At 38.3% G+C, this 23,967-nt stretch overlaps 1 protein-coding gene across 9 annotated transcripts in view; it reads left to right on the top strand.

Annotated features, from left to right (window-relative positions):
- The window catches only part of IARS1 (isoleucyl-tRNA synthetase 1), a 79,988-nt gene extending 56,551 nt beyond the window's left edge, over positions 1 to 23,437 (top strand). For 6 of the 9 annotated variants that reach the window (XM_081523550.1, XM_081523561.1, XM_081523548.1 and 3 more), the window contains 14 exons: positions 2,674 to 2,765; positions 3,544 to 3,621; positions 4,375 to 4,496; positions 4,922 to 5,024; positions 5,270 to 5,353; positions 7,821 to 7,995; positions 10,581 to 10,693; positions 13,136 to 13,231; positions 14,036 to 14,212; positions 14,953 to 15,058; positions 17,029 to 17,154; positions 19,549 to 19,692; positions 20,423 to 20,575; positions 22,863 to 23,437. In XM_081523550.1, the coding sequence (XP_081379676.1) occupies positions 2,674 to 2,765; positions 3,544 to 3,621; positions 4,375 to 4,496; positions 4,922 to 5,024; positions 5,270 to 5,353; positions 7,821 to 7,995; positions 10,581 to 10,693; positions 13,136 to 13,231; positions 14,036 to 14,212; positions 14,953 to 15,058; positions 17,029 to 17,154; positions 19,549 to 19,692; positions 20,423 to 20,575; positions 22,863 to 22,945 (1,652 nt within the window). In that variant the 3' untranslated portion in view covers positions 22,946 to 23,437. The remainder of the gene's footprint in view (positions 1 to 2,673; positions 2,766 to 3,543; positions 3,622 to 4,374; positions 4,497 to 4,921; positions 5,025 to 5,269; positions 5,354 to 7,820; positions 7,996 to 10,580; positions 10,694 to 13,135; positions 13,232 to 14,035; positions 14,213 to 14,952; positions 15,059 to 17,028; positions 17,155 to 19,548; positions 19,693 to 20,422; positions 20,576 to 22,862) is intronic. The other 3 variants (XM_081523574.1, XM_081523585.1, XM_081523592.1) reach the window with 2 other exon arrangements.
- Positions 23,438 to 23,967: the final 530 nt, after the last annotated feature.

Below are 23,967 nucleotides of genomic sequence, written 5' to 3'. Positions count from 1 at the left end.
TTTTTTTCTTTTTTATTTTTTTGTATGAGCTGTTTGTGTATTTTGGAAATTAAGCCCTTGTTAGCCACATTGTTTGCAAATATTTTCTCCTGTCTGCAGATTGTCTTGTTTTATTCATAGTTTCCTTTGCTATGCAAAAGCTTATGTTTGATTACATCCCATTTATATTTGTTCCCATTTCTATGTTCTCTTCTAGGAGTTTTATGGTGTCATGTCTTAAGTCTTTGTACCATTTTGAGTTTATTTTTGTGTATAGTGTAAAAGAGTGTTCTAATTTCATTGATTTACATGTGATTTTCCAGCTTTTCCAACACCACTTGCTGAAGAGACTATCTTTTCTCCATTGTGTATTCTTGCCTCCTTTGTGGAAGATTCATTGACCATAGGTGTGTGGTTTTCTAAACATAGAGGAAATTTTATAGAAATTTTGAGAGAGACAGAACAATAGATGAATAAATATTTCTTTTTACATCTCAAATGTAGTTTTAAGGCTTGTTTGTTGTAGAAATGTATTGTTCCAAGGCCTGAGAGATTGTCTTGAGGGGATATCTAGTGGCCTTGCCCCTCCATAGTCACCACACAGGCCCATGGAATCACAGGCTTCAGTAGTGGATGCCCATGGGTTCAGGTCCCAACTTGTACACCGCTTGTTCCCTGGGAGAAGCATCGTCTAGTTTATGAGCCTCCATTTCTATCTCTAAAAAGTGCCTGGTAATAGTTTTTATAAGACTTAGCTAGAAGCTATGTACATACAGTAGCTAGCAGATAACAGGTTCTTAATAAGTAGTACTTGTTACTAATATGTTTTTAATTTATTGTTAGGTCTACTTTATTAAATAAGTAGCCTGGAAAAATTAGGAAATTCAGAAACACAGTAATGAAATTAACGTTTCCCCACATTTCTGTCACCTAACAACAATGAATTTGTTTTCAGACGGAGGTTGGAAAGGTAGGTTATGTTGGTTTCCTTAAAGTTGGAGATAGACAACCATAAGTCAAGGTGAGAAATTCAAGAAACTATTAACCAGGATACTTGAGATGGGTCTGAGTGTATATGGGTCTGATAAAGTCGGTGGGCAGTGGAGAAAAAATTGCATCCCTTTGTGCACGCTGGTAACATAAACCAGCCTCCCACAGCATCCTGTGGTTGCCAGGTGCTGCTACTCAGGTACAGCACTCCAGTGGATTTAAGAGGCCAGAGCAATCGTGTGGTTCATACAAGGGTCTTCAGTTCCTCAGCTGGTACATAGCTCTTCATGGAACAGTTGATGCCTCTGTACTTGGCATAATTGGATGGTTAGTCCAGGAAATTTTGAATGTTTTATCAGTCATCCTGAAGGACTAGGCCCACTTTTAAACATGTATAATAAGGGTCATATGACAAGCTACTGGACAGATTGACGTAAGTGAAGATGGAAATGAGTATGCGAAGCAGACTTACCACACTCCCTGAGACACGTATTAATAGCTGTGTCCACTTTTCCCTCCTGAGTGATATAAATGAGTGGGATTGTTGCCAGGGAACCCTTGCTATCTTTAGGCAGCCATAGCTATGACCTGAGAATGTACACTCTGACTGGGTCCTGGTCTGCCAGGAAACTAGATGTTGGGTAGCAGTTCAGTTCAATTCAGTTCAGTCGTCAGTCGTGTCCAATTCTTTGCGCTCCATGGACTGTATCATGCCAGGCCTCCCTATCCATCACCAACTACTGTAGTTTACCCAAACTCATGTCCATTGAGTCAGTGATGCCATCCGACCATCTCATCCTTTGTCGTCCCCTTCTCCTCCCACCTTCAATCTTTCCCAGCATCAGGGTCTTTTCAAATGAATCAGTACTTCACATCAGGTGGCCAAAGTATTGGGAGTTTCAGCTTCAGCATCAGTCCTTCCAATGAATATTCAGGACTGATGTCCTTTAGGATGGACTGGTTGGATCTCCTTGCAGTCCAAGGGACTCTCAAGAGTCTTCTCCAACACCACAGTTCAAAAGCATCAATTCTTCAGCGCTCAGCTTTCTTCACCGTCCAACTCTCACATCCATACATGACTACTGGAAAAACCATAGCTTTGACTAGATGGACCTTTGTTGACAAAGTAATGTTTCTGCTTTTTATATGCTGTCTAGATTGGTCATAACTTTTCTTCCAAGGAGTAAGCGTCTGTTAATTTCATGGCTGCAGTCACCATCTGCAGTGATTTTGGAGCGCAGAAAAATAAGGTCTGACACTGTTTCCACTGTTTCCCCATCTATTTCCCATGAAGTGATGGGACCAGATGCCATGATCTAAGTTTTCTGAATGTTGAATTTTAAGCCAACTTTTCCACTCTCCTCTCTCACTTTCATCAAGAGGCTCTTTAGTTCTTCTTCACTTTCTGCCATAAGGGTGGTGTCATCTGCATATCTGAGGTGATGGATATTTCTCCTGGCAATCTTGATTCTAGCTTGTGCTTCATCCAGATCAGCGTTTCTCGTGATGTACTCTGCATATAAGTTAAATAAGCAGGATGACAATATAAAGCCTTGACGTATTCCTTTCCCTATTTGGAACCAGTCTGTTGTTCCATGTCCAGTTCTAACTGTTGCTTCCCAACCTGCATACAGATTTCTCAAGAGGCAGATCTCCCAAGACTTCTGTATGTTCTCACTGTCTGATTGGTTGTCTTACTTTCAGCTTACAGGCTCTATACTGTGGTTCCTCGCCTGGTCAAGTTTGTGGATATTTTGACCAACTGGTATGTTCGGATGAACCGTAGAAGATTAAAAGTAAGTGCAGGCTTCTATTGGGAAGAGCAGAAGGTGCAGGAAGTATGAGAGTTGAGGAAAATGGAGAACAGCCAAAAGGAAAAAGGGCGTTTTCAAATGCTCTCACTTTTTTAAGCTATCTTTTTCCTTTTACATTGCATATTAACTGTACTGCCGTTTTTTGGATGGGGAAGTGCTTAAGTTTAAAAGTCATCCCACATGTTTTGAAACACAATTATAGACATCATATTAGAGGGAAAGTCTCAGGCCATATAGGACTGTACTGAACAGACCTGTTAAAATCAATAATTCATGCAGGTATTTTGCAAATGTTGTTCGGTACAGCTGTGATCTTCAGATGGGCACTTCATCACATCTACCACTGGAGGGACAGTTACTTATTGACAAGATTCTTCATTAAGCCTTGGAGGATATAGGATGAGTGAAGCATGGAGCCTGTCCCAGAACTTAAGCCATGCATAAACAGCAATGCTCCAAAACAGGGAGTGAGGTGCACCCAGAGCACTGCCCATCAGTACTACCTTCAAATGTGTTAATGATAAAATCCTGTAACAAAACAGTTATTTTGTTTTGTTAAAATATATTACACACACATGCATATATCTGTGTATATGCGCATATATTTAGAAGGACATTAAAATGTTTAAAGTAGTTATGTTATCTCTGGGTAACTTAATTATGGCTGAGTTTTCCCCTTTTTATTACTTTTTTTTTTTTTTCCCCTCTACAGTAAGCTATTGGTTTTAACAGTTTAAATGTGTGTGTTTTTTATTCTTAGGGTGAAAATGGGGTAGAGGATTGTGTTATGGCCCTGGAGACCTTGTTTAGTGTTCTGCTTTCTTTGTGCAGACTTATGGTAAGATGCTTGACCCCATTCTAAAACTCTAGCCCTGTGGGCTGCTTGTGGTGCCCAGTTGCTGCACTGTCCTCTGTTTATATCTTTTCTCTATTTTTTCTATATTTTAAAGTCCTGTAATCATCTATGAGTATCAGGGAAGTTCTTGAACTAATAGCTAGCCAAACAAATACATATATTGCAAACAGTATTTCATTTGAGACATGTTCCTACCAATTGAAATATTCATTAAATGATATACAAGTAAAAATTCCACTTTTAGTTTCCTGTATCTTATTTCTGCTCTTTCTGTTTAATGTTATAAGCCTTCTATTTTCCTAAACATACATGGAATAAGAACCTGCTTTATACCAGGTCCTCTACCTGGTGTCTCATGTATGACCTCATTCCTTCTTCCTGTTAAGCAGGTAGTGTTTCCCCAGTTTACAGATGAGGTTTCTGAGATTTTAGGAATATTCATTCCTCTGCAATTGACTTACCTGTCATGTGGTCATTGGCTCCTGTTTTTATTATGGACATCTTCAAGGATATTTTGGACACTTCTGTCTGTAGTCCTACTTCTTTACTTCATGAGTGTCTGTCTCACCAAGTTGAAAATGAGGTCATTTTCATAGGGCATGTTTTGTTAACCTCATGTCCAGTTCTGTGCATACTCCTGTGTCATTTCTCTAAAATGTTTTAGTTGTTTCTGACTCTGAGATCAGTTAATGATGACTACATATGAATGACATAATGTTTTCTGTCCTTATACAGGCCCCCTACACCCCTTTTCTTACTGAATTGATGTATCAGAATCTGAAGACACTGATTGACCCTGTTTCTGTCCAGGACAAGAACACATTGAGTATTCACTACCTCATGCTGCCCCATGTTCGGTAAGAATCAAATGTACCTAAGCCTCACCTGGGCCATGGGAAGGACAGTTGCTAGAGATGCGCTCATGTGGGGGCCCCAGCTCCCTGCTCCAGCCCACCCATGCCATGCCTTCCAGTAGAGCTGTTCCTCAGGCTACAGAATGAATATAAGAGGGATGCTTAGGGTGGAATCCCCTGTAGAGTTGTGACATGTAGGGTGTTGGTATCATTTTGGAGAGCTGCTACACACTGAGCATCAGGCTCAAGCTTGCCTCTCACTATGAGCCCCAAAGGCAGTCATGCTGTGTTCCCAAGAGCCTCCTTTGGGAGCCTAACCACACCATCACATCTCTCGTCCGACTTTCTTCCTCACTTAGGCACATTTCGTCTTCGAGATTTTCTCCTTTTAAATCTAATATCTTTATGTTCCTACCTCTCCCAATCAGTGAGGAATTGATTGACAAGAAAACTGAGAGTGCAGTATCTAGAATGCAGTCTGTGATTGAACTTGGCCGAGTGATTCGAGACCGCAAAACTATTCCAATAAAGGTTTGAGATTTTATTTCTGTTTTACATTGCACAGACCTAGATAATTATGTCTTTGGAGTATTTTCTTAATATAAAGAGCTTCCAGCAATGGCATAAATTTCTTTTTGCAGTAAGGCTGTGAATGACTTAATACTAGTTAAGCCTGCTTAGTCTAGAGCTTGAAATTCAGATAGAACATGTAACATTTATATTTCTCTTTAGAAGACTGGATGCTTAGTGAACTTTCCCTTCCCTTTTCTTTCTAGTATCCTTTGAAAGAAATTGTTGTTATCCATCAAGATCTGGAAGCTCTTAATGAAATTAAGTCTTTGGAGAAATATATCATTGAGGTAAGACAGTTGACTTGTGTGATTTGATCCAAACAGGCTTCTGTTTTTGGGAAGATTATTTTGATTAGCGTTCTTTATCAGTATACACCTAAATGTAACCATCTGTGAAATTTTACAGTTTGCTTTTAGATTCATCATGAATTTTTGCAATGTAATTTAAAAAAAATTTTTTTTAAAGAATTTGTATGTACTTTTTGGCCATGATGGGACATGTGGCATCTTAGTTCTTCTACCAGGGATCAAACCCACACCCCCTGCATTGGAAGCTCAGAGTCTTTACCACTGGACCACCAAGGAAATCCCTGTAATTATAATTCTTTAACAATGATTTCCAGGTCCACGAATTTTTCACCTTCATTGGATCATTTATCCATTCATCTACTTTTCTTCCCCAAAGTAATTTTTGATAATTAACAAAAAGAAAAAGCTTAGTTCCTTCAAATTACCCAAGTAGCAAGTAAACACTGGTTGTAAATAAACACTAGCATCGGGTACAAGACAAAGTCTCTTGTCACCCTGGCCACTCCCTGGTGTCTCATTTCCCACTTGCAGGGATGTTCATTAGAGACCTAATTTATTCTTTTTGCCAGCTGCATAGTGTTCACTTTCTGGCTGCACCATTATTTATTTAGTTACTCTAGTATTGTTGGAAATTTATGTTTCTGATTATAAATGAAAGTTGTGTGTGTGCTTGTGCAAATATGTCGTTAACTGTCAACTTAAAAAATGCACAACATAAGAGTTGTGAGTTAAGTTTTATTTGAGGCAAAATGAGGATGCAGCCCAGGAGACAGCACCTCAGATAGCTCTGAGAAACTGCTCCTAAGAGGCGGTGGGGAAAGGTCAGTATATATGTGATTTTGGTAAAGGGGGAATACATGCAGTCAAGTACATTTTTTTCCAGAAGGTTTCTGCTAGTCTTGTGAAGCTTTGCTAGTCACAAGGAACAGTTAACCACCATGAAGGATTTGGGGGCCTTTTCCATGGAGAGATACCAGAATTGGGCTCATAAAATCAGCTCCTGAAAGTATCTATCTGAAGCCCTGTCCTGCCAGTTTTTCCCCAAGCACAGAATGTCTCATTTCTGCGCTCCACCCTGAACTCCTTTCAGTGGGTTATTGAAGGTCAGCAGCTACAGCAGCACATGATTTAATCCTTGCACAGGTATAGGTAGATGCATGTGTGCTAAGTCATTTCAGTCATGTCCCACTCCTTGCTACCCTATGGACTGTAGCCCGCCAGGCTCACCTGTCCATGGGGTTCTCCAGGCAATAATACTGGAGTGGGTTGCCATGCCCTCCTCTGAAGGGTCTTCCCAAGGGGATCAAACCTGCATCTCTTATGTCATCTCCTTTGTTGTCATTCAGGGTCTTTACCACTAGCACCGCCTGTGAAGCCCAGATAAGTAGATGGCAAGTGCCAATTGCTAGTTGACAGTGTGGATGTTGGATAGGTTCTTAGAAGTGGTGTTTTGAGGTCAGAAGTTTAAACTGTTTTGTCAGTTGTCCTCCCAGAAAGCTTTATCCTGTGGTGTTTTTAAGAGAAATATATATTTCAGATTTCATGTTTATTCCTTTCACAGACAATGTTTAAGGATAGAAAATAATTTCTATATTTGGTTTTTTGAATTACTGGAGAATTCTGGATAAATAGAGTTTATATAAAACTCTTTAGAAATTTAAGAAGTTATAACTAAGGAGATATAAATTCTGTAAAGAATGCTTAAGATATGGATAAAAATAGAATATACTTAAATATCTTGATCACTCTGAGATCAAATAATATAGTAATGTATAATGGCAAAACGAGACATTTCCATATAATTTGCTTCAGTTGACAATTCCATGATACTTCATTTTCTTATTTCCTACTGTGCAGTCACCGTTTCTTACTCATTAGTAATCCTTAACTCGCTAGCATGGTGGAGAAATGAAATACTATGATTAACTGATTATTCTAGTTAATTGATAGTTAAATTGCTTGAGCAAAGGTTACCCCTGAGACATGAAGTCCATATTTCTAATGCTACAGTCCTTGTTAATTGAGTTAGGGTTGTGCAATCATGACCACAATTTTGTAGCATTTTCATCACCCTGAAAAGACACCCCAAATTATCGTTCATGCATTGTTTCCCCTCAGGATCCTACCATCCTCTGGCAAACAGAAATCTGTTTTCTGTCTCTGGGTGTGCTCACTCTGGACATTTTCTGTAGATGGAATCATACAATATGTGGGCTTCTGTGTCTGGCTTCTGTGACTTAGCACCAAGGGTCATTCATGTTATAGCACGTATTAGTGCTTCTTTCCTTTGTATTGCTAAATGGTAGTCCACTAGGTGGATATTCCACATTTTATTTATCCTTTCATAATTGATCAACATAATGTTGCTATAAATATTTGTATTCAAATTTTTGTGAACATATTTTCATTTGTTTCATTTTTGTATTTGCATGTCTATCAAATATAGGAATTGAATGTTCGAAAAGTTACATTATCTACAGATAAAAACAAGTATGGCATTCGCCTAAGGGCAGAGCCAGATCACATGGTCCTGGGGAAGCGTCTGAAGGGAGCTTTCAAGACGGTGATGACATCCATCAAACAGCTGAGCAATGAGGAGCTGGAGCGGTTCCAGGAGAACGGTGGGTATCTGTTATCATTGGGGGGCACCATTTGTGTCCTCAACTTGGTGGATATCTCATACTTAGTCTCCTCTTTGATTTCTACTGTTACAGCCTTCCCGTAAATTACAACTTTTTTTTCTGTTCATAAAAATATTTATTATGAATAATTCTGATAATTTATTTTAAAAAAGTAAAAATAATAAAAATGACCCATAACCCATCACCCATCCTTTTAATGTAGATTGAAATTCTGATTTAGTTCTCTGTTAAAATTCTGATTTAGTTCATCCTAGATACATATGTAGTCATACAATTATAGCTTTACAAAATGGAAATCACCCTATAATTTATTTCACATTTTTCACTTTTTTATATTTATATTATTTGGTTTTCATTTACCTTTTTATTTTGCATATTCACTTTACATTATAAACATTTCTGTGTTTTGTCAGTCTTTAAAATGCTATTTCAATAAGTATTGCAGAAATTTTCCTTTCTATGGATAGCTGGTATTTTTTTAACCAGTCTTTTATTGTTGGTGCTTTCAGTGTTTCCATTCTTTTAACAGTATAACTAATATTTCAGTGAATATTTTCACATGTAAATGTTTTGTGGAATTGATTCATTCTAGCTAGGTTTAGGGGCTTCCCTTGTAGCTCAGTTGTCAAAGAATCTGCCTGCAATGCAGGGGACCCCGGTCCCATTCCTGGGTCGGGAATATCCACTGGAGAAGGGATACCCACTCCAGTATTCTTGGGCTTCCCTTGTGGCTCAGCTGGTAAAGAATCTGCCTGCAATGTGGGAGACCTGGGTTTGATCTCTGGGTTGGGAAGATTCCCCTGGAGAAGGGAAAGGCTACCCCACTCCAGTATCCTGGCCTGGAGAATTCCATGGACTATATAGTCCATGGGGTCACAAAGAGTTGGACACAACTGAGTGGCTTTCACTTTCACTTTCAGCTAGGTTTCTACTTGCAGTCATTGAGTCAGGTGGGTAAACCGTAAGTTACCGCTGACTTCTATAAGTGCTAATGTGGGCCTGAAAAAATCTACCCTAGTGAGAGAGCAAAACCCTTCAGATTCACCAGCCAGTGGTATAGAGTGTTACCATTCGTTATCAGATGTTGCTTGAGGAGAAAAAGATGACTTGAGTTGCCAGAATGAAGACCAGAAGATATTCAAAGAAGAAAGTTATGTTTTAATTTTAATTCAAAATTTTAATTTTTAAATACTTAAGTATTTTTAATGAAAGGGATTTAGCATTGAGGTTTGGAGCTTCTTGCAAAACTGGGTCAGAACTTAGAATGTTTCTCTAAAATATCTAGAGTACATATTTTGTTCTCAGTTGAGCAAAACTGGAGTCATTCATTCAGCAAATATGTTTTAAAGCCCTTCTGTTTTGTTGACACTGAGAACATAGAATTGAATAAGACAGACATTGTCCTTACCCTCATGGTGCTGGTAGATGCTAAAGATGTATGGATATAATCATATTTTTGATAAGCGTGCTGAAGGAAATCTTTAGGAAGCTGTTCCAGGTGCCCAGGAGTTCTGAGCTCTGCCATGATTAGAATCATATATGTTCTAATTACGGCTATTTGACTTCCTGCAGCAATCCTAGGGTACAAGGTGTTTGATTGTTTTGGTTCCCTCTGAAATTGAAAATCATAAGCATGGAAGTATCATGAAGAAAGATTTAAGGATTCATAACTCAGATGAGTAGTTATGAAAATTGGGGGAAATGTCGGTAAGATTCCCCAAATTTTTAGATGAAATTTACGAAACATTAGAGGCTAGCAACTATAAGTTGAGTCAGTACTAATTCAGCTTGATTTGTTAAATTAACAAAATCTTTGATCAGCCTTCAGATCATAAATCTCAAGTTGTTTCACCAATTAGCCAAAATATTGAAAATTCCTGAAATAAGCCTTATTTGAAACTGAAAGCCTTTAGTTTTTAAACTGTTGTTTCTGAATGAACTGTTCTGCATTGATGGAAAGCAGTTTTTAGAATACAGTGACATAAAGTGAAAATGACAGCCCATTGCTCAAAGACCCAGAAGATTGTTTTGTGAATTACTATAGAAAATGGTGTGGGAAATGGGAATTGCCATCCTCAGCTGTTTTTATGTTCTGCCTACCATGAATAAGCATGATGCTCAGACCTTCACACTGTCTACCTCTTTTCACCCTGACTGTACCCTGATAGATAGATAGTACAACACCAGGGTTTCACAACCTTTGAGTGGTAGGCCTAAGTCTAGTTTGACTCTACAGACTGTGCTTTCTTCATTATAGCTTGCTGCTCATGTTTATGATGGAGATTCATTTGTTGCCTCTGGCACATGTTTTTGGATCTAGGAGCTTATATACAGCAGTAGATATTGGTGATTTTAATGGCCTTAAGATAGCATGGTGTAATTTAAGGAAAGTTTATCTCATCCTTGACTACAACAGTGACATGAGTCAGAAAGACATAATCTCTTAAAGACTGTAGCTTGATGATTTGAAGTTTTTATTAGAGAGTAGCACAGAATATTGGTAGCAGGGCAGTTTGAGGAGTGGGTTACTGATTGAGTAACAGTGACAGTTGCTTTTCCAATAGGGACCATTGTTGTGGAAGGCCATGAATTGCATGAAGAAGATATCCGCCTCATATACACCTTTGATCAGACAACAGGTGGAACAACACAGTTTGAAGCACACTCGGATGCCCAGGTATTTTTCTATTCCCTAGAACATTTCTTTACCAAAAAATAAGAACATCAGAGGAAAAAATACTCACCTATGCTCCTCCTGACAGCATTGGCAGCTTGTCTCAGGGTAAAATAGCTTATATTTTAGATTGGCCTTATTAAAATTCTCTATTATAGCTTCTTGACATATGCATTTCTTTAATGGATATATAAATAGATATTTTGTTGTGATCCACACAATCAAAGGCTTTAGCATAGTTAATGAAACAGAAATAGATGGTTTCCTAGAATTCCCTTGCTTTCTTTATGATCCAGCATATGTCGGCAATTTGATCTCTTGCTTCCTCGAGCCTTTTCTAAATCCAGGTTGTACATCTGAAATTTCTCAGTTCACATACTTTGGAAGCCTGTCTTGCAGGATTTTGAGTATTACCTTGCTAGCATGTGAAATGAGCATAATTGTATGGTAGTTTGAACATTCTTTGGCATTGCCCTTCTTTGCTATTGGAATGAAAACTGACCTTTTCCAGTCTTGTGGCCACTGCTGAGTTTTCCAAATTTGCTGGCATATCGAGTGCAGCACTTTCATAGCATCATCTTTTAGGATTTGAGATAGCTCGACTGGAATTCCATCACCTCCACTAGCTTTGTTCTTAATGATGCTTCCTAAGACCCACTTGACTTCACACTCCAGGATTTCTGGCTCTAGGTGAGTGATCACACTATCATGGTTATCCAGGTCATTAATATCTTTTTTCTGTAGTTCTTCTGTGTATTCTTGCCACCTCTTCTTAATTTCTTCTGTTTCTATTAGGTCCTTACCGTTTCTGTCCTTTATTGTACCCATCTTTTCATGAAATGTTCCCTTGGTATCTAATTTTTTGAAGAGTTCTCTAGTCTTTCCCAGTCTATATTAAAGGCTTTCTTATCTCTCCTTGCTATTCTTTGGAATTCTGCATTCAGTTGGGTATACCTTTCCCTTTCTCCTTTGCCTTTTGCTTCTTTTTTTCAGCTGTTTGTAAGTCCTCCTCAGACAACCACTTGCCTTCTTGCATTTCTTTTTCTTGGGGATGGTTTTGGTTACCACCTCCTGTACAGTGTTACAAACCTTCATCCATAGTACTTGAGGCACTCTGTCTACCAGATCTAGCCCCTTCAATCTATTTGTCACTGCCACTGTATAATCATAAGGGATTTGATTAAGTCATACCTGAATGGTCTTGTGGTTTTTCCTACTTTCTTCAATTTAAGTTTGAATTTGGCAATAAGGAGCTCATGATCTGAGTCATAGTCAACTTCAGGTCTTGCTTTTGCTAACTGTATAGAATTTTTCCATCCTCGGCAACAAAGAATATGATTAAACTGATTTCAGTGTTACCATTTGTTGATATCCATGTGTAGAGTTGTCTCTTGTGTTGTTGGAAGAGGGTATTTGCTATGACCAGTGTGTTCTCTTGACAAAATTCTGTTAGTCTTTGCCCTCCTTCATTTTGTACTCTTAAGGCCTAACTTGCCTGTTACTCCAGCTATCTCTTGACTTCCTACTTTTGCTTTCCAGTCCCTTGTGATGAAAAGGACCTCTTTTTTTGGTGTTTGTTCTAGAGAGTCTTACAGGTCTTCATAGAAGTGGTCAACTTCAGCTTCTTTGACATTAGTGGTTGGGGCATAGACTTGGGTTACTGTGATGTTAAATGGTTTGCCTTAGAAGGGAACCAAGATCATCCTGTCATTTTTGTGATTGCACCCAAGTACTGCATTTTGGACTCGTATTGACCATGAGGGCTACTCATTTCTTCCAAGGGATTGTTTCCCACAGTATAGATATAATGATCATCGGAATTAAATTCTCCCATTCCCATCCATTTTACTTCACTGATTCCTAAGATGTCAGTGTTCACTTTTGCCATCTACTGTTTTACCACATCCAATTTACCTTGATCTATGGACCGAACTTTCTAGATTCCTATGCAATATGTTCTTTACAGCATCAGACTTTATTTTCACCATCAGACACATTCGCAACTGAGCATTGTTTCTGCTTTGGCGCAGCCTCATCATTCTTTCTAGAGCTATTTCTCTGTTCTTCCCCATTAGCATATTGGACACCTACTGACCTGGGGGGCTCATCTTCCGGTGTTACATCTTTTTGCCTTTTCATACTGTCCAGGGGGTTCTCCAGGCAAGAATACTGAAGTGGTTTAAGTTGGTCTCAGGACATCTCCTGTGAGCAACACCCTTCAGAAGAAAAATGAAAAGTTGCACCTTTTTCTGCAGATGAGGAAATAACTATTTGCAATGGAGGACTCAAACTATAAAGAAACTAATTTTATGTCTTTGGCTCAGTTTTGTGATTGAATGGTGCTGCATTATAGACTTCTAAGAATTTAAACACCATTTTGCTGAATTTGGAAGAACTGTTTTTTCTATATTTGATTGTCATGGTGTACACTGTTCATTCCTACAGGTTTTGGTTCTTTTAGATGTCACCCCTGACCAGTCAATGGTGGATGAAGGAATGGCTCGGGAAGTCATCAATCGTATCCAGAAACTTCGCAAAAAGGTCAGTTTGTGAGATTAAAGATAAGCTACTGTTTGGAGTTTTGTTTTGGTTTTTTGTTTTGGTTGTTGGGAAAGAGAGGAGACACAGGTAATATAAACCATAGTAATTCATTACTGATTGTCATTGATCTATGGTCTATTCAGATTATACTTCTTGAGCCCCTTTTCCCTTTCCTTGTTCACTCCCAAGCTAATTGTGACTCTTGTTTCTCTGATCAGAAGCTTTCTCCTGACATGTGCTCCTTGTCCTCCTTTCTCAGTTCCTTAGGGCTTCCACAAAACCATCTTCTGAATAGATAGTCCTCCTGACTGGGACATATGGTTATCAGAGATGACAGCAAACACCTCTGAAGAAGAGTAGAGGTGTACTCAGTGTGGAAGGGTTCTTAGCTCAGGGGAGAGAGAGATTGTTGGATCTGGATGGAATGAAGTGATTCTTCCTCATTCAAGAAGCTGAGAGCCAGAGCAGGTGCACAAAACCCATTGCCTTCCCTTACTGGGTGAGAGAGCCAGAAAGTTTCTATCTCAGGGAGGGTCCCCCCAAGTTGTTCTCCTCCAGTCAGGTTTTTGAGACTGACTTCAGGGTCTGAGGTAGCCACTCCAGCAGATAATGGTATGCTTATGAACTATGTCTCAATAAAAGCTTTGTGAATTCTTGCTTGATCATCCTTTTTTTTGAGAACTTGTCAGGATATTGTACCCTTCCATAATGATTCAGTGTGGGATCATCAGCTCTATTTAACAGTGTTTTATGTTGTAGTTGACAAAGGTGCTTCCCTTTTAAATTTTCTTTATGTGCTTTCAGTGCTGTCTGGTTCCAACTGATGAAATAACAGTTTATTATAAAGTAACTTCTGAGGGAAAGTATCTGAATAATGTTATCGAAAGCCATGCAGATTTCATATTTGCCACCATAAAGTCGCCTTTGAAACCGTATCCAGTTCCTATATCAGATGACATACTTATTCAAGAAAAAATGCAGGTAAGTTCTGAATTCTGTTGAACTAGTAAGTGATTTACGATTAAATTTTATGTTAAGTTTTTGTAGTCATATCTTGACGTTCTCTCCCCTGCTAGGAATTAGTATAGTACTTAGTCTTGAAGTATTGCTCTGGAGAAAAGTAAATAGGATTGGAGAGTGAGGTCTAAAAGAAAAGAAAGAAAATTAGAGCTATTCTCTTGGAAAAGGTAACCAGGACATACATAAGAATTGTTAGATGACTTTATGATGCTGTTTTATCTAAAACTATAAAAATTGTATTGTGTAAACAGCAATTGACTTGAAAAGCAGTTTACTTTTATGGTAGTAAGTTATACATAGAATTACAATTTCATTTCTTATTGGTACATTTTAGGTGTAACTGTGAAAATCTGACCAAGATATAAAAGATATTGGCCAGTAATTCAGAAGTATGTGTGAAAGAAAAAAATTCTTTTCTATATGAGTTAGTCATTTATTCAGTCCTATGTTCCTTGTGTTGATCCTATTTTGTATGGGACAAAGCGAACAGACAAGCAGGCCCTGAACGTGACTGTCTTCTCAATGGGAAAGAACAAGGTAGAAGCCGGGGGAAATGTAGCTCTTGGCTGTTTCAGTAATTAGATTAAATATGCTCTCAGAATTGTGCAGGGCTCTTATTCTTGCTGAATCGTTGCTATCTTAGTTAGTGACACTGTGATCAGATGCTGTAGTTCCCCAGTCACATTTTCTCATATGCTTAGTTAAAAGGGTCTGACCTGGAAATTACGCTCACCAAAGGATCTTCCACGCCTGGCCCTGCTTGTGCATATGTCAATCTTAACATTTGTACAAATGGCAGTGAGCAAGGTAAGAGTAAATGAATTCCATAGTTTGTATTTTATTTTTTAGTTAAAGCTATGAATGTTGTTAAGGCTATTATAAGAGAATTGGTAAAATTGAGTAACTTTTTCTAATTGTCGTGTAATGAATCCACAAAAGTAAATGATTGAACTTCCACTTCTAGGAAGATGAAGTAGACATACTTTTCCCTGTTCTTCCCACAAAGTTCAGCTAAACACCCTAGACATGATATATAAAAACAAGCATAAAAAGACTCTTAATGGTGGAGGGAAGAAGGCAGACCAGCTAAGGATCTTGGGATCAAGTAAGAAGATGGAGAATTCCCTGGTTTTTCTTTTTGCTTCATGTATCCCAGACTCAGAGCTAAAGAAGCTGGCAACCATGAAAGACCAACGGGCGTGAATATAAACACCCCAACAAAATGTTCACAGGTGGCGCTAGTGGTAAAGAACCCTGTGGCCAATGCAAGAAACAGAAGAGATGCAGATTCAATCCCTGAGTCAGGAAGATCCCCTAGAGGAGGACATGGCAACCCACTCCAGTTCTTGCCTGGAGAATCCCATGGACAGAGGAGCCTGTCTGGTATAGTCCATGAGGTCACAAAGAGTCAGACATGACTGAAACGACTAAGCACGCACACACACAGAAAATCATGCTCTCTTTTCAGGGGGGACCAGGAGAGTGGCAATCTAGCAAGACAAAAAAACTTCTAGACTATAACTGTTCTACTCCAACCAATTAAACAGAATAAACTAGGCTCCACTACCACACACTCCTTATTGCAAAATTCAGACTTAAATTGAAGTAGGGAAAACCACTAGACCATTCAGGTATGACCTAAATTAAATCCCTTATGTTTATACAGAGGAAGTGACAAATAGATTCAAGGGATTAGATCTGTTAGAGTGCCTGAAGAACTGTGGACAGAGGATCGTAATATTGTACAGTAGGTGCTGATCAAAACTATCCCCAAGAAAAAGAAATGCAGAGAGGCCAAATCCTTGTCTGAGGAGGCCTTACAAATAGCTGAGAAGAGAAGCGAAAGGGAAAGATATACCCAACTGAATGCAGAATTCCAAAGAATAGCAAGGAGAAATAAGAAAGCCTTCTTAAGTGAACAGATACCAATGGAATATTTCATGCAAAGGTGGGCATGATAAAGGACAGAAACAGTATGGACCTAACAATGCAGAAGATACTAAGAAGAGATGGCAAGAATACACAGAAGAACTGTGCAAAACATGTCTCAATGACCCAGATAACCACAACAGTGTGATCACTCACCTAGAGCCAGACATCCTGGAGTGTGAAGTCAAGTGGGCCTTAGGAATCATTACTACAAATAAAGCTAGTGGAGGTGATGGAATTCCAGCTGAGCTGTTTCAAATCCAAAAAGATGATCCTGTTATAATGCTGCACTCAACAGGCCAGCAAAAGCGATTTAATTGACTAGTCTTTTCATTATATGGTACCAGGCAGTTAGACATCCATATGCAAAAACTGTCCTAGACCTAAGTGTTACACCTTATCCAGAGACTAAACTAAAAGGGATTACAGACTTAAGTATAATACTGTGAAACATTTAGGAGAAAGCAAAATTTTTAGGATTCAGGATTAGGCAAAGAGTTTTTAAGACTTAATAACAAAAGTCCAATTCATAAAAAGAAAAACTGGGAAGTCGAACTTCTTCAGAATTTTAAATCCTGCTCTGTGAAAGATCCTGTAAAATTGATAAAAAAAAAAAAGTTACAGACTAATAGAAGATCTTTGCAAACCACATATGCAGCAAAGGATGTATGTATCTAGAACATATAAAGAACTCTCAAAACTCAGCAGTTTTTTAAAATTTAATTAGAAAATGGGAAGATATGAATAGACATTGACCAAAGAAAATGTATAGATGATGTTCCCCTTGACTTTTCATTCAAATTTAACTTTTTTTTTTTTCAGTTTCACTTATATTTGTGGCTTTTTAGGTGGAGTATTACTTCTGGAAAATCCAAAAGGAGATAATAGGTTGGACCTTGTAAAACTGAAGAATGTTGTTACTAGCATTTTCGGTGTAAAAAATACAGAGCTGGCTGTCTTCCATGGTGAAACAGGTATGTGGAAAGTCAAAGGTATTCATCTGTGTCCTTTGACATGAGTTGAATCAGTGAAGATCTTAATTTGGTAACAGTTATGGTACATAAACCTTGCCTTTTTCCTAACTCTGAGTCAGGGCTAGCGGCTACAGTAGTTCCTGCCTGCCATGTCTCTTTGTGTGATATGGCTGGAAGAACACTGAACTTAATAGGAGATGAAGATTCTAATCCTGTTGTCTTTCCTATTAGCCATGTGATGTATTCTAGGCTTCAGAGACTTCCTTCTTGAGTTTTAACTTTATTAAACATAGTATCTGTATCTTAAGTCCAAATTCTCAATAAGACAAACCTACATAAAATTTTAAAGAATTATAAGTACATTTCCTCCTACTGTCATGGGTTTAACTGTGATACTACCACCCCACCATCTCTACCAAAAAAAAGATAATGTTGAAGTCCTCTTCTCTACCCTCAGTGTACTCAAATGTGACCTTTGAAAAACAGGTTCATTGCATATGTATTACACTTAGTTAACATAATACTAGGGTAAGGTGGGCACTACCCCAGTATGTGTCCTTAGAAGAAAAGGGCCATGTGAAGACAGAAACAGGGAGAAGGCTATGTGGTGACAGAGGCAGAAATTGGAATTAGGCAAACCTGCAAGCCAAGAAACACCAAAGACTGCTGGGAACCTCTAGAAGTTAGGAAGAGAAAAGAAAGAATTCCTTTACAGGCTTTAGAGGGAGCATGGCCTTATTGATAGATTTTGAACATGTCGCCTTCAGGAAACTGAGACAATACATTTTTGTTGTTTTAAGCTGTCTTGCTTACCTCACCCTCCACCACTCCCCTCCCCGGTTGTGATTCTTACGACAGCCATAGGAAACTAATACACTCAATTAACAAATTTGAATGTTCATTTTCTGAAATGTCTAAATAGCTTAAAAGAAGAAATCTAAGTGACCAATAAAGAAAAAACTGCTATACCTCAGTAGTAGAAACCACAATGAGGTACTGTTACATGCAACCAGATTAGCAAAAAACTAGAAAAATTGCATAATATCAGATGTTGTCAGGGATATTATATAATAGGAACTGTCATTTACTATTGGATTATAAATTGATAGAAGCAACATGAAAACCATTTGCTGTTGTATCATTTAAGGGCTGAGTAAGGGACACAAACTTGATATGGGAGAAACTTGGAAAATTAAGTTGTGAAAGACAGATGGTTCATTGGAGGATCTGGGAAAAAATCTCTGACCCAGATCCACCAAGGGAACCTGATAAGTCAGTTGGTGGACCACTTGGATCTCTGTCTCAAGTCGTTGTAGAATAAGAAAGAAAAGGACTGGAACACACATCTGTCTAGCCACATTTAACACTGACAGTCAGTGGACTTGCAGAAGAGCTTTGCCAGAGAGTTGCTCTTGTACCTGGCTCAAAAGTTGAAAGGTTACAGGAAAGGTTAGTGTGGGCTGCTTGCTCTCCCCTCTGACCCAGCAAGTGGCAGCCTGTGAAAGCTGAGGAGTGCCTGTGCCCCACATTGACCTTTAGGAACCTAGTAACTATAACTAATCTTCTACCTTAAGCAGTGTTTAGCCGGGGTGTTTACCAGTTGTGTCCAGTTCCTTGTGTCCAACTCCGCTTTCCTTCTCCAGGGATCTTCCCAACCCAGGGATTGAACCCACGTCTCTTGCGTCTCCTGCATTGGAGGCAGGTTCTTTACCATTGAAACAATATTTAATTGTATATAAATGAAATTACACTATGTCTGTTCTGTGTGTCTTGCTATCGTTGACTATGTTCATTAGTCAATTTACCTTCTGACCATAATTTTTTTTAACATAAGGTTTCTTTTCATGGTAAGTTTATATAGGAAGAAATTTTAAAAGGAACCTATAGTATGGGGCTTCCCAGGTGGCACAGTGATAAAAATCCACCTACCAATGCAGGAGACACAAGAATCGTGGGTTTGATCCCTGGATTAGGAACATCCTCTGGAGTAGAAAATGGCAGCCCACTCCAGTATTCTTGCCTGGAAAAGTCCATGGACCAGAGGAGCCTGGCGGGCTACACTCCATGGGGTCACAAAGAGTTGGACACAACTGAGCGACTGAGCACGTGCATAGTATGGAAGAAAAAAATACTAAAGGGGGAAATTAATTTGCTTTATTTATAAGTTAAGAATATTATGCTATTTTGCAACATTAAGATTTCCTACTATGTGCATGTCATTAACGCCTAATTTTATAGAAGAGGCAGTGTTCTTTGATAAAAATTAAATGGAAAGCATCACTGTAAAGGTACATGATAGTTTAATAATTAAATAAGAAAAAGCGAATGACTTCAGCTCTGAACTGTTTTCCCTAAAAGAATGATTTTTTTTGTTACCTTTGCTGTTATTTTTAGAAATAAAAAACCAAACCAACTTACTGAATCTTAGTGGAAAAACACTTTGTGTGACTGCAGGATCAGCGCTGTCTGTGATTGACAGTCCTAGTACTCTTCTCTGTCAATATATCAACCTACAGCTCTTGAATGCAGATCCACAAGGTGCGTACCTCCCCAGTTGTGAACACTCAACGGGCAGGTAATGGAGTGCTAGGTGTTAAGATTCCTTTCATGTTCAATCTTTCTGATTTATATGGATTTTTCAAATCAGTTTCAACTTAGTAATTTAAAATGTAGACTCCCACATTTCTTTGGGGGACACTCATGGCTTGTTTCTTTGGTGTATTTATGTAGAGACACCCATCCATCTAACATGATTAGGAAATGAGATAAATTGGTTAGGTAAAAATTATACCTAAATGAAGCTGAATTGTTTAAATGCCAGAACATTGTAATTTTTAATTTTCCCTCTTTTTTGCTTGAAATATGTTCTGAGAACTGTTGTAAGTATCCACACCTTAATCAGCAGACTAGATCGATACTTATTTTTCCTTGATATTTGTGCGCATTTATTACTGCCTTCTTGATATTTGTGCACATTTATTACTGCCTTCACGTGCTTCGTTTGACTGTCCACTGAATATCTCTTCCCTGAACTCCTGGGCTCTTATACTAATTGTTTTTTCTTCCCTTTCTCCCTTCCTCCTATGGAATATTTAAGACTATTTCAGCAGACTGTACAATTAATCCCTCTCTTGTACCCACTTCTGGCTTTCAAGCCTTTATCTCTGCCTAGTAGAGCTGTCTGGGCAGCTGGTCACCACTGCCAGTAGGGATCCACCAACAAGAGGGTAAACTCTCAGGATTTAACTCTTTTTTAATTTTTCTGTAGAGTGTTTAATGGGAACAGTAGGCACTCTTCTGCTTGAAAATCCACTTGGGCAGAATGGGCTCACCCACCAAGGTCTTCTGTATGAAGCAGCCAAGATGTTTGGCCTCCGGAGCAGGAAGCTAAAGCTGTTTTTGAATGAGACTCAAACAGAAGGTGAGGAGATTTTAGAACATGCCAATTTTTAAAAACATATGCTTCTAGGTAAGTTAGCTTGTTTGCTGATCCCAAAATTGTCCTCTTCCTCAAGAATCAAAATGATCACTGTATCTTAAAATAAGAGCTTGAAGGACACATAACTGACTTTGTGCCTCCTCCTTTACAACTTATAAAGCATGCCTTTTCTCAGTGAACTGCATCAAAATGTGAAGAGTTAAGTCATTAGTTGACATTCTCCATTCCATAATTCAGAAGACAGAGAGTCAGGACAAGACAAGGCTAGTGTCTTTGAAAATATGTTTTCTGTTCTATAATCTCCTATTTCACATGGGTGTTCATTTTATTTTATTTTATTTTATTTTTTTAAATAAATTTATTTATTTTAGTTGGGGGCTAATTACTTTACAATATTGTAGTAGTTTTTGCCATACATTGACATGAATCAGCCATGGGTTTACATGTGTTCCCCTTCCTGGACCAGGTGTTCATTTTAATGCTGATGCTACTGGAATCATTTCCTCCAATAGCTTCCCTTAATGGGATCTGTTTTTTATTTATACGGCATTATAGCCTGGGATTTATTGGAGTTTCTAAATCAAGATTTGTGTCTCCCAGCACTGGTGGAAAGTTCACTGATTCTTCTGTCTGCTAAAATACACTATTAAACTTCTCTAGTAACTTTTTTTTTTAAGATTTTTTTTTTATGTGAACCATTTAAAAATCTTTATTGAATTTGTTACAGTATCGCCTGTCTTATGTTTTTCTGGGGTTTTATGGCCATGAGGCATGTGGAATCTTAGCTTCCTAACCAGGAATTGAACCCTCACCCACTGCATCAGAAGGGACCAGGGGCTTGCTGGGGAAGTCCCTCAAGTGACTTTTAATTTCAGTTATTGTACTTTTCATTTCAACTATTTCTATTTAGTTCCTTTTTATAATTTCTCTACTGATATTCTCATTTTGTTGATAGTTTTCCTGGTTTTTTAGTTCTTAGTGGTTTCCATTGGCCTTTCCGTTAGTCTGTTGTAAAAGACAGTTGATTAAGACAGTCTCTTAAGTTCAGGTATCTGCACTTTTCTCAGGGACAGGCTCTGTTAATTATGTTTTCCTGTGAATGGGCGCTACTTTCCTATATTTTGTATGCCTTGTAATTTTTTGGTAGTTGAGAACTGGATATTTGAATGTGGTGACTCTGGAAATCAGGTTCTCCTTCCCAGGGTTTGCTGTTGTTGATGGTTGAAGGCTATAACCGTCTGTTTATGACTTTTCAAACTATTTTTAAAAATAGTTCCTTTTTAATATTTTGACAAGATTTTTTTGACCTCCAGGAACTAAAAGTTTAAAACCAAAATACCTACTTCTTCTAGTCTTTAAAGATTGGCTCTGTTCTGGGCCCCTCCTTCAGCTCTGCCAGGCCCTGCCTTAGACTTCTCTTTCTTTCTGCACTGAGCCCTGAAGGTCAGCCACCTTTGGCCTAAAAAGCCTTTTATCTTTATCAGAATCGAATACCTGGGGTCTTCTCAGGTCTCTCTAAGTATGCATACTGCTCTGGGCATGCATGTGGCTTTCTAAATTATCCCGTATACAGGGACACTTTTTTTTTAAATTTCGCTGTGTTGGGTTTTAGCTGTGGCACGCAGGCTCAGTAGTCGCCGTGCATGGGCTCTTTCACTGTGGCCTGTGGGCTCTGGAGCTCACGGGCTCAGTAGTTGTGGCTCTCGTTTTTTCTCTCTCTCTTTCTCTTTCTCTCTCTCCTTCTTCCTCTCCCCGTGTTTTCTTTGAGCTTTTACGTATTCAATGTGTTTTGATCTATAACATTTGTGTTATACTTTTGGATGCTCAAATTTTGTTTATCTTTAGTCGTTTTGTCTCCTGTATCTTGACCTGAGCCTTCAGTCTTTGATAACTTTTTGCTTTCTGACATTGTAAGTGTCCTTGGTTTATCATATACTCTTTCTTCCCTAAACTTAGAAATGACTGTTCTTCCTACTGTAAGGTGTTAATATTTAGAAACCACAGCTCTGAGCTACTTGCTTAGAATTGAGTCTAGGCCTTTTCTGTAGACATAGAAAATACTGTTTGACAGTATTGTCCCATCAGACATGTGTGGCCCTTCATTTATGTCATTCAGGAAAAAGTACCCCCCAGTAGCTGAGACAAAGTTTAGGCTTCCTTTAAGGTAAGGCCGAATATCTTGCTATCTAGGCAGTTAACTTTTTTTTTTTAATATTCATCCAGAAAAATGGAAAAATTATTTCCTTAAAACTTCTTCTTTCCGTTCTAGAAATTACAGAAGAAATCCCTATGAAGACTTTGAATACAAAGACTGTGTATGTTTCTGTATTACCAACTACAGCAGACTTCTAACATTCGGTTATCTGTGGTTCAGTCAACGTTTCCCTGGCATATACCTATTCTTCCCCCCTCTACTGAAACACACACATGGACACAGACATATTGAAGATGTTTCATTCAGATGCATGTATAATATACTGCTTTTTATCTAAAATCAAAATGGAATTGATCAGGTGACTTGAGACTCCATAGTAGTATTCACACTTAACCTTAAACACCTATGCAGTTATGTTGAGGGAAAGTTGGTGTTACCTCGGCACTAAAAAGTATATACTTGAAATTTTAAGTATAGAATATAGAAGTAGTTTAAATGGTATAGTGTATGTGTCCACACACACACACACTCTCATATATAATTCTGTGGCCTTTTAAAACTTGTTTGAAATCTCTTAAAGGAATGGACAGTGTTGTATATTTTTTGCTACCTGGATTTTCCTGGGTAATTTGATGGAATATTTTAAGTTTCAGTAAATCAGAACAATAAACTTTCTCTCAGATAATAAATATTTAGAAGTAATTCATTCTCCCATCTTTAAAGAACTCAAAACTTAATAGTCACTTCCATATTAAGACACTAGACTAAATATCTTTTTTTCTTTTCGTTGAAAAAAATTTATTTCTAAAACTCTTCAGATTACTTTTGAAACACATTTGGCACCAAGTTATTTCCAGGGCTATGACTGTGTTAGCGTCAGCAAACTAAAGAGGGTGAATTGAAGCAATTGTCCTAATAGTTAAATTATGGTAGTAAACTAAATATCTAATTTCACTTCCCAAAATGCTGTGTCAAAGAAGTAGATGCCAAGACAAATTAGATGTGCAAGAATCTATTTGGGGAAGGGTATCTTTCTCATACATGAAAGATAAAGGGGAGGGTTGAAGACAAAGGTAGAGCCTTCAGAAAGAGCCCAGAGTTAGGCAGAAATGACCTGACTTTGGACCATGTCTTGCTTAGTCAGTGGTTGAAGGGGACTATGGTCTCAGCATAAATGTATCTGTTGATCTGAAAATGTGGTAGCTGGAGGCTTGTCAGC

The sequence above is a fragment of the Giraffa tippelskirchi genome, chromosome 1, assembly GCF_054371585.1.
Source record: "Giraffa tippelskirchi isolate mGirTip1 chromosome 1, T2T-mGirTip1v1.2.pri, whole genome shotgun sequence".
Lineage (NCBI taxonomy): Eukaryota > Metazoa > Chordata > Mammalia > Artiodactyla > Giraffidae > Giraffa > Giraffa tippelskirchi.
The sequence above is the reverse complement of the archived record's forward strand: the minus strand, read 5'-3'. Positions and strand labels throughout refer to the sequence as shown.